General features: G+C 37.4%; 1 protein-coding gene across 1 annotated transcript in view; it reads right to left on the minus strand.

The window, feature by feature from the left end:
• The window catches only part of Arl5a (ADP ribosylation factor like GTPase 5A), a 30,758-nt gene extending 16,983 nt beyond the window's left edge, over positions 1-13,775 (minus strand). Inside the window, exon 1 of the mRNA XM_004636658.2 lies at positions 13,582-13,775. Coding sequence (XP_004636715.1) covers positions 13,582-13,627 — 46 coding nt within the window. The 5' untranslated portion in view covers positions 13,628-13,775. The remainder of the gene's footprint in view (positions 1-13,581) is intronic.
• Positions 13,776-13,781: the final 6 nt, after the last annotated feature.

A 13,781-nucleotide genomic window follows, 5' to 3' on the forward strand; every position in this document is an offset into this window, starting at 1 on the left:
GTATAAAAATGCAGTATAAAAAGTAAAACCATATTAATATGCTGAGCTATAAAAGGCTCAAGTCAACAACTTCTGCAACTGCTAGTCCTATGGATAACCCATTACTATTATGGACTACTAGACTATATTGGATTACTTTACTGAATTCATGCACCTACATGAATGGCAATGGAATACCCATCTCTCACAAGAGTAAACAAAAAAGGGGGATATAAATGAAGGACCATTTTATAGTTAAAAAAAAAAAAACCAAACAAACCACAGATAATACAGCTACTTTCTCTTGGTTCAATGAGAAGAAAATTTTGAACTAATGGTGTTTAGACAAGATACCATGTCTGAATCTTGTACTACGAAGACAACATATAATGTATTGATTATTGTAACTGTCCTACTAACCTGTTTTGAAACTGTCCCATTGCTACTTATTGCTCAATAAAATTAATACAAAAAAATGGCAGAAGAGAAAAAAACCTCTTAAAATTAATGAAGGGCCATAAAAAAAAATCAACTCAACAGCTGTAAAATGATGCAAAGTACAACATAAAATTGACTGGAGTCAGTGAAAAAGCAAGAATCAATATGAATGACATTTTAAAAAAGAAAAAAAAAAAAAAACCTTTATAGAATGGCAGAAAACCTCCCAAGTCTGGAAAAAGAATTTGACACACAAATAAATGAGGTATGGGGCTGGAGAGATGGCTCAGTGGTCTAAAGCACCTACTTGGAACAAGCTCGGCAAAACACAGGGACCGCGGTTCAATCCCCCAGCACCACATGCCAGCCAGCCGCGCCCCCTGGTGGGCTGAGCTGGCCACACACACACACACACACACACACACTAAATAAATGTAAAAAAAAATAATAATAAATAAATAAATTTCTTAAAAAAAAAAAAAAAAAAAACAAATAAATGAGGTATACAGAACTCCAAAAGGCCATAACCAAATTAATCTACTATAAGGCATATAATAAGATTCCAGAATTTCAGCACAGGAACAGAATACTAAAAACTGATAGAGAAAAGAAACAGCTGGATGTGGGGAGTGGTGATGCACACATGTAATCCCAGTACTCGGGATCATAAAACATCCAACTATATAAAACAAATATTAATGGACATGAAAAATCAAATAAACACTAACTTAATTGTAATGGGGGACCTTAACACCCCACTGTCACAAATAGATCAAAGAGACATACACAAAAAAAATCAACAAAGAAACCTAAGAACTGAAGTAAAAATTTTTAACAAATGGACTTAGTAGATGTCTACAGAGTGTTCCACCCTACAACACTGGAATACACATTCATCTCAGTTGTATATGGGCCATATCAGACCATAGAACAAGCTAAGTAAATGCAAAGAAAAACTGAAATCATCCCATTCATATTATCTGACCACAGAGCAATGAAAATGGAAATCAATGGCAAAAGAAGTTATCAAAAATCCTATAAATACATGGAAATTAAATAACACCCTACTGAACAACTGGGTCACACATAAAGTTGAAGCAATTAAACAGTATCTACAATTAAATGATAATGCTGATTGAACATACTGGAACTTACTGGACACAATGATAGCAGGAAAACTTACAGTGGTGTTGCAGTCAGGGTTTGCCTGGGAAACAATTTAATACAGGACACCTCATTTATAGGACTATCTTATAATATTCACCCAAAAAGTCAAATGTAGAAGAGCTCTGCCTACATATTAGAGACCCAAACAATCCAGCTGAGAGCCTGAATCCCATGACAATGTCCTGAAGAAGTCCAACAGAAGACTTGGAGCCCATGACAATGTCTCACGCAAGTCTGTTTCAAGGATCTTTACTGGAGCCAGGAAATGACATTCTAGGTAAGGATTAGACCTCCCCTGAAAAGAACTGCAGCCATCCTCAGTGACAGGAAGTTTCTGAACTTCTCTGAAGATGAGAACAGCTAAGTTCTTATCAGGAAAGCCAGATAATCTTCTCCAGGATAATCAACAGAACACCATCTTCCCCTCCAGTTCTCCTTTCGTGCTCTTGGCAACAATCCTCAGGTCACCCACATCCAGCACCATGCGGATCCAGTTCAACTTGTAACAGCCAGCTGAACTAAAAGTTTGAACAAATGGACTTAGATGTCTACAGTGTTCCACCCCATACCATCACAATACATATTCAACAGCTGTATATGGCACATTCTCTAAAACAGACCACATACCAGACCATAAAACATGCTAAGTAAATAAAAAGAAAAACTGAAATTATTCCATGTACATTATCTGACCACAGATACAACTTGTTAAAGTTGACTATTAATCCATTACAAGTGGTGAATGCTCATGTCAAGAAGATAAAATGAGTTTAATAAACCTAATGTAGAATCTCAAACTTGTAGAAAAAGAACAAGTCAAATCCAAAGCTTGTCCAAGGGAAGACATAAAGATAACAGCACAAATTAATGCAACTGAGACTAAAAAAATACACAGAATCAATAAATTGAATTGGCTGACATATTAAATAAAACTGATAAACTTTTAGTCAACCTTACCAAAGAAAATACTCAAATTCATGTAATTAAGAAAAAGGGGGGTCCTGGGAGATAGCTCAGTGGAATAAGTGCTTGCCTGGCAAGCGCAAGGTCGAGTTCAATCCCTGGTACCACCAAAAAAAATAAAGAAGGAATAAAAAGGGTAAAATCACAACAGATCCTAAAGAAATTCAGACGATCAATACTTACTTTGAGAACCTTTATCCTAATAAAATGTAAAACACAGGTGAAATGGACAGATTCCTAGATACATAAACTACCAACGATACACAAATTCTAAATAACCCAGTATCAGTCAATGAAATTGAAAATACGATTAAAAACCTACCAACAAAGAAAACTCCCAGGTCTTGATAAATACACTGCTAAGATCTAAAAAAAAATTTGAGAGGACCTAATCCCACTACTCATCAAACTCTTTAATGAAATTGAAAGAGAAGCAAATATTGACCTGATACCAAATCCAGAGAAAGATCCAATCAACAAAGAGAACTATGAGTGAGAGGAGGGAGAGATATAGGGAGAGAGTGAAGGAGAGGGAGAGGGAGGGAAGGAGGGAGCACGTGCCAATGAACATAGATAAAAAATTTTACTGGCAAACAGAATGGAGCAAATCATCAAGAGTCTATACCATGATCAAGTAGGACCGGGATGACTTAACATACATGTATCGATAAATGTAATACACCATTATTAACAGAACCAGGGACAAAAATTACAGAATTATCTAAATAGGCATAGAAAAAAGCATCTGACAAAGTCCAGTACCCATTCCTGATAAAAACCCTAAAGAAAACCAGAATACATGGTCTGTCTTTATCTTAATCTGATAAAAGCATCAATGACAAACTAACAACCAACATCATACTAAATGGTCAAAAACTGAAAGTTTTTGCTCTAAAGTCAGGAACAAGACAAGGATGTCAACTATCACCACTATTACTCAACGTAGTTCTGGAAACACCATCCAGAGGAATTAGACATGAGAATGAAAGGAATAAAAACAGGAAAGACTGACATTAAATTTTCATTATTTGCAGGTGATACAATACTCTACATAGAGGATCTCAAAACTTCACCACAAGATTTTCAGATTTAATATCCAGAGTCAGAGAGCTGGATACAAAGTCAACACTCAAATATCTATTGTATCCCTGCACACAAATAACAAATTCACTAACAGAAAAATTAGGGAAACAACACCCTTCACAATAGTATAAAAAAGAGAAACAGTGAGGAATCAATCTAATAAAGGAAGTAAAGATCTTTACATGAAAAACTACAGTAGTCTGAAAAAGGAGATCAAAAGAATATGAGAAAATGGAAGGATATCCTTTGCTCTTGAGTAGGAAAAATCAACAGTGAAAATGGCCATACTCTCAAAGTTGCTGTACAGATTTGATGCAATCCCAATCAAAATATCATCAACACACCTCATAGAACTTGAGAACATTCCTAAAATTCATTTGGAACCAAAATAGACCTAGAAGAGCAAACAGGCATGGTAATGGCAAAAAACAAAACAAACAAAAAAAAAAAAACAATAAAAAAAACCAGACCTGAAGATCAATGGAATAGACTGGAAGATGCAGAAACAACTTCAAATGCACTCAGATTCTATCTATCTATCCATCCATCCATCCATCCCACCCACCCACCCACCCATCCATCTATTGAGGCAGGGTCTTACTTGGTAGTACAGGATGGCCTTGAATTCACTTATGAAGCCAGGCTGGCCTGGAACTCATGGTGATCCTTCTGCCTCAACCTCCCAAATGCTGGAATTGTAGATGAGTACTGGGATTACAGACAAGTGCTGGGATTATAGGCATGTACTACCATGCCTGGCTAGCCAGTGATCTTTGACAAAGGGGACAAATACATTCAATTAATAAGTGGCGCAGGAAAAACGAGCTTTCCACATACCAAAGATTAAAACTAGATCCATGTTTATCACTATGCACTAAACTGAAATCAAAATCATTGATTTAGATCAATGATCAAAGATCTAAATATTAAAATGAAAACACTTCATCTGCTGGAAGATACAACAGGCAAAACTGCATATGTACATAAGGGTAGGCAAAGACTATGAACTAAGCCTCAACTGCACAAGAATTATCACAAAGACTCAATCACTAGGATCTCACTTTATTAAAAAACTTTTGCACAGCAAAAGAAATCACCAAAAAGTAAAAAGACAGGAAAAAGTTTTTGTCAACTGTTTTTTAGACCAAAGACTTAAAACATCTAAAACAAAGAGCGTGTTCTTTTTTTATATATAGATATATCACATAAAGAACATATGTCTAGAACATATAAATAACTGGAAAAAAAAATCAAACCCTCCAAATTTAAAAATTCAATCCAAAAATAGGCATCAGAGGGGAATAGATACTTCTCAGCAGTAGTACTACAAACAGCAAAAAAATGTATGAAAAAATGTTCAATGTCACTGGTCATTCAACAATTGCAAATTAAAACAATGCTGATTCCATCTCATCCCAGACGGAACAGCTATTATCTAGAAAATAACTACTAAAAAATGCTGGAGGGGCTGTGGGGAAAAAAGGAACCCTTCTCCAATACTGATGAGAGTATAGTCTGGTGCAACGACTGTGGAGATTCCTTTAAAAATCAGGATCAGGGCCAGCCAAATAGCTCAGCGGATTAAAGTGCCTGCTTAGGCAGATGTAGCAGCCAGGGTTTGATCCTGGGCATGCCATGCCAGTCCCACCCCAAGGGAGCACTGAGACTGCGACTGGGTGTGGTGGCAAGTGCCAGTAATCCCAGCTCTTTGGGAAGCTGGACATGGGAGAATCACTATGAGTCTGATCTATGTAGTGAGACCCTGTAGGCCCTTACTAAAATACCAAAAAAAAAAAAAAAATAAAAATAAAAAAAAAAAATCAGGATTAGTGGTCCCATTTGACCCAAATATTCCCCTTCTGGTTATCTTCTCAAAAGAATTAAAAGTAACATATCACAGTAATATATACATACCAATGTTCACAGCAGCATAGTTTGTAATAGCTAAATCTTGGAAATGCCCATCAACTGATGAACAATTAAAAAAGATGTAGTTTTTAAAAATATAATGATGTATTAGCCATAAAGAAAAATAAAATTGAGACCTTTATAACTAAATAGATGGACCTTGACACCACAATCTTACGTGAAATAAATTAGACACACATGTGTAAATATTCCACTAACTCTTTTCAGTGAGAAACTGAAAATGTAAATCAGGACCAAAATAAAGAAGAGACATTGTGACATAGAAAGAAACTGTTCAAAAAGGAAGCAGGGAAGGGAAGAGGAGAAAGGGAGGAAAGGAAAGAAAAAAATGAGAAAAGGCTAATGTGAAAAGTTTTAGGCATGGGGAGGGGAATGTGGTTTAAAAGGAGGGGACAGGAAAGGGGAAGAAAGAGGAATCAAGATATATCATGTACAGGCACAAATTCCCTATAATGAATGTCATCATTATGTATACCTAAATTGTATCAATAAACTTAAATAAACTAATAAACAGTACAGCAATTTTGCCTAACTCAACATTTTTCTGTATTCCAAATTTAAGCATTCCATTTTTACATCTCTTTAGTTTTATAAATACAAGTTCTTACAAACACATTAATACAACCAGAAAGTCTCCCACTTTCATGCTGATCTTTTAATCAGAGCATTTGTAAAATGTTGGCTTAGTTCTAAATTCCAAGAATATTTTGTTGCACTCTATATATTAGCTACAGACAAAATTTAGACATACTGTACTTGCCAAAACTCAGGAAGAATAAACATGTACTCTGACCAATAAAAGAAACAGTACCCTATAAACAACACAAAATTAACTGGACAAGTCCAATAGTAAACAAAAATATAGATGACTATGATGTATACTATAAAGAATAATTTACACATATAAGTTTGTATACGTAAGTAATTACAAAATGGCCTTGAAACATGAGTACTGTCTCTTATTTTTCAAGGTCCTTGATGACGTAAGGAAGCTAAACACTTCTTCAAACTATGCTACCAATTTCCAAAATAATTTGTCACATTTCTTTAGAGCCTGAAATGCACTTTTTTTTTTTTTTGACACAGGAATTTGCTATGCAGTTCAGGCTAGCAGCAACCCTCCCGCCTCAGCCTCCCAAGTGCTGGGATTACAGGTGCAGAACTGCACTATCACAACCCGATTGAGATACCCCATTTTACATATTCTCAACTGTGTCCTTTTTTTTTTTTTTTTTCTGTATACTTTTGTAGATGAATTTGACTTTAAGGAAAGAAAGGATCATTTGATATCATCTTGGTCAGAAGAGAAACAGTAGCTAAAATGAGTGCCTTTTATTGTTAAATGAGGTACAATCCTTGAATGATTTAAAATTCTAAATTTCCAAAAATAGGCTGAATAGAAGTAGGACTTAGCAGTGGAAAAATCATCTAGCCTCTTAATAGCTTCCAAGTTAAAAACTGTGATCTTGTTTTGTGAGTGGCTTAAAGAGTGATCTCTTTAGGGGGGCCTGCCCCGTAGCTCAGTTCTTTAAGTGGCTGAATAAAGCAGTCAGGGTCAGGTTGCTGTGGTTCAATTCCCACAACTCAAGCCAGCCAGACCTGCCCTGAAGGCATTCAGAGCAAAAAAAAAAAAAAAAGTGATCTCTTTACTTTAGCCTTGTATCTAGGACTTACTTCCTGATGTTTTTTCCTAGCCATTAGGAAGTACTAGCTAGGAAAATAACCCAACCACAAAAAACAAAAGAAGAGGGTTTTTGTTGTTGTGTCTGGCCACAAGCTGAATATAAGGTAAAACTGCTCTGAACAAAACCACTGTGCAGGTGCTGGGGAGTTAGCTCAGTAGAATAAGTGCTTGCCTGGCAAGCACAAGGGCCTCAGTTCAATCCCCGGTTCTGGAAAAAAACCCAAAAACTGTGCAATAGCATTGGCACTGATAGAGATAAAGTGGGTACCAGAAGGATGTCACCTTCTCATTAACACAAGTTAGCTGCCTGCTTAGAAAGGATGGACTGCTTCTTTTAAACCTGAATGGAATGAATTATTGAGAATCAGCTGAAATTAGACACCACAACCTTTTAGAAACTGCTTAAGATGTTTTAAATCTTTCCTCAGTAGTGCCTAGAAATAAGGAGAACACACTGAGAGAAAAATATGGTGGATAATAAGTGTGTGGCATGGTAGAATATGACAGAGGAGAGTTAGAGATGGTATAAAAAGCAATGAATCCAGCTAGTAATGGAATTTATGCAGAAAAAAAAAATGTAGTCTTCCTCAATGATATGGTTTAGATCAAGAATGTCCACCAAAGGCCTCATGTGCTCACAGGTAGGACTTTGGGAAAAAGAATGGATAATGGGGTGATAAAGCTGACCTGGTGTTAGGAAGTAGGGCCTAGTTAGGTGTATCACTGAGGGCATGACCTGGAAGGGGGCCGTGGTCTCTCCTTTCCTCTTTTCCTCCCTCTCTCTCCTTGGTATCTCCCTTCTCTGCTAGGATGAGAACAGCTTTCCTCTGCTATGACACTTTGCCCTGGAGCCAATAACTCAGGACTAAACTATAAGCCCAAATAAACCTCTCCTCCTTTTTAAGATGTAGGTGTAGGATATTTTATCACAGCAACAGGAAGAGTGACTAAGACACCCCCACAAGGCTGTGAATACCTTAAGTCCTAAACGCAAAAGATTATCCGAGTTAGCTAACAGGGTACAAAAGGAAAGATGAGAATGCTATGGTCAAAAAAGGACGTGAAAGAGGCAAACTTTGAATCTGTGACGTCACATCCTTTTTGCCTACATGTTGAAAGATAAAGAAGTGAACAGAAGTTAGATCATTACATAAACACGGTGAAAAAGGATGGACAATGACAAAGAATGGTTAAATCTTTTTTTAAATTTTTTTTATGTATTTTAGTACAGGATCTTAAAGGGTCTCACTACACAGAACTGTTAAATTTTTAACACAAATTTCCTCTGAATTCTTTTCCTTGATCTGCCTACTCAAGTTTAGGTAAGCAAGCTGGTCTTTACTTGGTCTCTAGAACGTCTCAGGGGCTTTCCAACTGTTTAACTCTTTGCTAAGAAGTCTCTACTTGAGACAGTCTCCCTCTTGTACCTAGTTTTACACATTCCATAAATTCTTATGTCACTCCAAAATACATAATTCAGAAAATCTGCAAAGAGCCACAGCTGTGTGAAGTAGTCAAAGATCTCTTTGGAGGGTCATTCCAATGAGGAAACCACAATATGGAGGCTCTGCATTGCTCAACTTAAGCCTAACAACTACAAATCACATTCATTACCAACCAACCTCTCCCTGCTCCATTCCCCTTCCACTCAAGGCTGGTCTCAAGTTTGTATAATAAAAAACCAATGATTATTTTTAATAGCTTTTTAAGTCTAAGATGCACCATGCAGGTCATAATAAAAACAACAGAGTTAAAGATTTATTTGTGGCACTGGAGAATGAATCTAGAGGCCTCAGACATACTAGGTAAATGTTCTATCATTGAACTACATCCCAGGTCCCAAATTAAGACATAATTACGTAATATGGTTAACGGTAAAGATGCCAACTCAATTACGGAAAACTAGTTTATTCTCAACGATGTGGATTGTTTACAAATATTTTCTATGACTAAATCAATTTTTAATGTCTTTAAAGTCTGTCAATACCCCAGTCTGTTCGCACTAAAACAGAGTAAGAGTCTGTAGAAAAAAAATAAATGTGTAGTCAGAAAGTGCTATGATGTGCTTTAAAACAAATGTTCCATAGAATCTAAAATACACATGCATAAGAGATGGACAAATGTAATATAATTTTTATTCATTTTAGTTCTTTAATGCATGAGTCATCACAAGTTTATTGCTTCATTTAATATGGCTTGTACAATATCTACATTACAGGATTCCTGCAGTTACTCAGATAAGCCAAAACAACAACACAGTGTTACAACGCTTTGATGGAATTCTGAGTTATCATTTGGACTTTAACAATCAATACTGTTCTGTCATAAAAATGTTACTTGTTTTATTTCCCTTCTCTTATTTCCTTTTTACTTAGATGGCCTTCCAATTCCTATCATTGCCAGTCACTAAAAAATATGTATTTATGCAACTACTAGTCAGTAAATTAAGGGAGAAAAAAAAAAAAGGTAACTGTCATTCCAGAGACCTTCTATCTCTGAATCATACAAAGTCAGAAAACTCAAACACCAAGGCATTAAATAAATTGTGAGGTACCCTGCTTTATTACTGATCATGTCCACTATTGTTTTCTTGCTCTTGAAATAAAGCATGTGCTTAATAAAGGGTCTTTCAATGTATGAACAAGTAAATTATACCTGGAAAATAGAAAGTTTAGGAGGAAGATATCTCATAAAGCCACTTTACATTACAAATTCAATTCTCAAAACTTAAAAGTATCAATAAAAAAAAACACTGAAAATAAACTATAGCCATTAATAATCCAGTTTCAGGAAAAAACAAAACAAAACAAAAAAAACCTTTTCTATTGTACCAAGAGGTCGCTGAAGAAAACAATGATTATACATGCAAAATCAGAGACCCAATTAAGTGACAGAAACTACACAATAATTTGAACTTGGAAAGTTTAATATAAGGAAAATAACTATTACATGAGATTGGCAAAATAAAGAATGACTACGAGAAAAGAATCACAAAGATTATAGGAATGACAAGAGGAGAATCTACCTCCCTTAGGGCTGGTACAACCTGTCTGCTGGGCTAAGCTCAGAGATAAAGACCTTATTGGAGGACATAGCTATGGCTCATTGAGTGGCTGAGAAGTAGCTGTGGTTAGATGCCAGGGCACGTCAGGAAACCCTCTCTCTACAATGCTGGGGAAAATTGCTCATTAAGAGTATTTTACTGGGGCCGGGGAGATGGCTCAGTGGAATAAGCACTTTCCTGGCAAGCGCAAGGGCTTGAGTTCAATCCCTGGCTCCGCAAAAAAAAAAAAAAAAAAAAAAATTGAAACTGTCTCATTGCTGTTTATCAAAAAAAAAAAAAAAAAAAAAAAAAAAATGTATTTTATTGAAGGTCTTCCACCATGAAGCCAACTGTGGTGGGTGCTAGGGGAAGGTGACCAAACAGTGCAAGAACCAGACACTGATGAAGGTGCTAGTGCTCAAACTGCATGGAGAGGGCACGCTATAACCATGAAGAAAAATCATGCCCCTTCTGCAGTGCTGTGGGAGAACAACGCTTAACACTACCAGCTGACAAAAATATTTAAAGGACCCAGTTCCATTTCCATAAAACATGCAAAAGAAAGACTCATTTGCAGCTAAAAGCCAATATAATTATAAATGGTACAGTCTGCTCAGATTTCACAGTACTGGGGGGGAGAGGGAAGCAGAGGTAGCTTCCTCTGTGCAGCCTAGAAAGCTACTCTCACACTCATTTGTAACTTGTATCTTTTCTACCAATCAGAAGAACAATGCAAGGCTATCAATGAGGAAGTCCTACCATTTCTTTCATAGTTCACTTCAGTATCAGAGAGTTCCTTCTTTTATCTAACACAAATCTTTCACAAAATAGCTGTGTTTGTTTTTAAGAGCACTAACTACAGCACTAGACTACCTTGGTTAGAATCTCAGGGCTATCACTTTTATAGTGCTTTAAGAAAACTACTTAATATACCTTTGCCCCATGAGAACATATATACCTTGTAAGATTGCTACAGTATGAGGAATAAATCAACTAAATGCAGATTATATTAACTAACCTTTGTAAACATTTAGAGCTTAACCTTACAAACGTGAGCAAATGCAAATTATTCTATCTATAGAGATGGAATGAGTGCATCTTCTATCTTCTTACATTATAATGAAAAGCTGAGAAAGGAGTTTTTTCTTCGTTCATTGTAGAATACCTACTACCTAGAACAAGTCCTGGTCAAAAAGTTTCCCAAAAGAAAAACATTTGCGGACTAGACCTCTAACCACAAAACCTTTCTATGTAGTACATAAAAAGTCGCTAATGGCAACTACTCAAAGTCCTAAGAACTTAACAACATAGCAACTTACAGACAGTTAAGGTGGAGGGAAAAAAGGATGTCAATCTTTTTAAGACCAATAACCAGCAGCAGATTTCTGTGGTGTTTTGTCTGGCTCTCTCATTTAACAGCTATAAGACCTAGAAAGTTACTGCACTTCAGCCTCAGTTTTCTCTTTTCAGGGGAAATAAACTACTTCAAACGATTATCAAAACATTAAAAAACAAAAACAGATGACTAAAACAACCAAAAATTATGTAGAATTAGGCTGGAGTAAATATTCTCAAAACTGACTCTATTGATACAAATGTTGAAAACTTTTATTGGCTTTCACATTATGAACATGTAACTTTCTAGACCATGTTTTCATTAATTCTTACTCATTTTCCAACACTGAAGCAAACGTTCAGAAATTTTTTTTTACTACAATACAGATCCTAGTAACACTAGGAAAAGCAATTTGAAATGGTACCAATGTACTTACTATTTACTACAGCAAGTGGCTGCTGACAATACTGTAGTTAATTAAATTACAGAAACAAATAATTTTATCCAGAATTCAACAAGTTTTTCTAAATCTCACTGAAGAGATTTAGATACATAAGTTTTGCTAAAAATAAATTAAAATTACAGATGGTAAAGCTGGAATTGAGCTTATTTATTATAAATATTGCCAGTTTTACAATGTAAATTCTACTTCTTGATACCTAGAGATTAGGTTTTCAAGACCTGTAGGTCCCCAGATCCTCGGTGTTTTGGGGGAGAACATTTAGATCCAGGAAGATTAAGTGACTGCTTCCCTCAATCCTCCTCCCAATTTACACAGCCCACTGTGATGTGGAAGCTTCGCTTAGAATTGGTTCCCTCCAGGCCACTTTCCGTTCCATTTAGTATCTTGTGATCCAAACCATCGTCTGGCCCATTTATACTTTTTCCCATCTTTTTGTAAGAGCAACTCCATCATTGAGGAGAGGGCACCGAGTTTTTAAAACGTTTCCCATAGCTGATCTAAATTTTAACTGGAAATTGAGATGTGATGCCACCAACTTAGACAAGAGAAAAATCACAAACTAATTTACAACTGGGATAATGAATCGTCAACTCGAGTGTAAAAATAAAAATACATCGCTACATTTGACTCAGTAACTATGTCATCCTCTTTGTTAGAACGGTGTCCTTTCTCTAGCTTTCCACACATTTTAAAACAAATTTTAACAAACCGGCTATGAATTTTAAGGCAATATTTTAAGTTAGATGAATTTAAACATCTACCATACACTATACTTAGTAACTTGGTAGTTACCTACCAATAACAGTGTTTCATATGGTGGTCTTTAAAACTTTCAAAGAAGGCACTTACATATTTTTAACCTAATCAAAAAACTGAAAGAAAAAAATATTACAAATCTACATGGGTAGAAAAATGACCTTAAGCTTAACCTTAAACATAAACAGAGCAAACGGAGGGAACCCCAGCACCGCCACTCCCGGGACGGCGGTTGAGGAAAACCTCGGAAGCCTTAAGTGTACTCGATCGCCCGGGAGCGAGCGCTCACGTTTTCCGCATTGTGCAACTCCGGTGCTCAGTGGTGCGGCAAAGGCCATAACCTACACCTTTAACCCAGAAGAAGCCAGCGTTTCGCTTAGGTGCTCAAATCCCATTGCTGACGAGGAAGGGAGTCAAAGACAGACCGCGCCGTGCCCCTCGGGGGGATCGGATGCGGGACAAGAAACCTTTTTCACTCCAGTCCGAATCCGAGCATTAGGTGTACCGCGGAAGGGGCTTCTCAGGAAGGTCCCTTAAGACAAAGGGCTGCGAGGTGGAAGCAACCCCTGTGCCTACAGACGGAGACTGAACGCTCCCGGGCCCGCAGGGGAGCAGCGCGCACCCTGCCCACAGAGCGCGGGGCCGCGCCGCCCACACTCCGGAAGTATTCGGAGACCCCCACTCGCCCGCGCAGGCCCGACCCTCTTCCCCGCCCGCGGCCCGCGGCCCGAGCCCCTCACCCTGGTGATTGAACAGTCTCCATATCCTGGTGAAGAGAATTCCCATTCTCGGGCAGCGAAGCCCTTCCAGCCACGCGGACCGCCAGGCCTGCCCCGGCTCAGGCTGACCCGGAGAAAGACGCGCCGGAGCCTCCACCTCTGCTGCTACCGCTCCCGCGCTGGCCACCGGCCCGCTTCCAGGGAACCGGAGGGAGGCCAAA

Source organism: Octodon degus, unplaced genomic scaffold (assembly GCF_000260255.1).
Source record: "Octodon degus isolate 3935 unplaced genomic scaffold, OctDeg1.0 scaffold00082, whole genome shotgun sequence".
Classification (NCBI taxonomy): Eukaryota; Metazoa; Chordata; class Mammalia; order Rodentia; family Octodontidae; genus Octodon; species Octodon degus.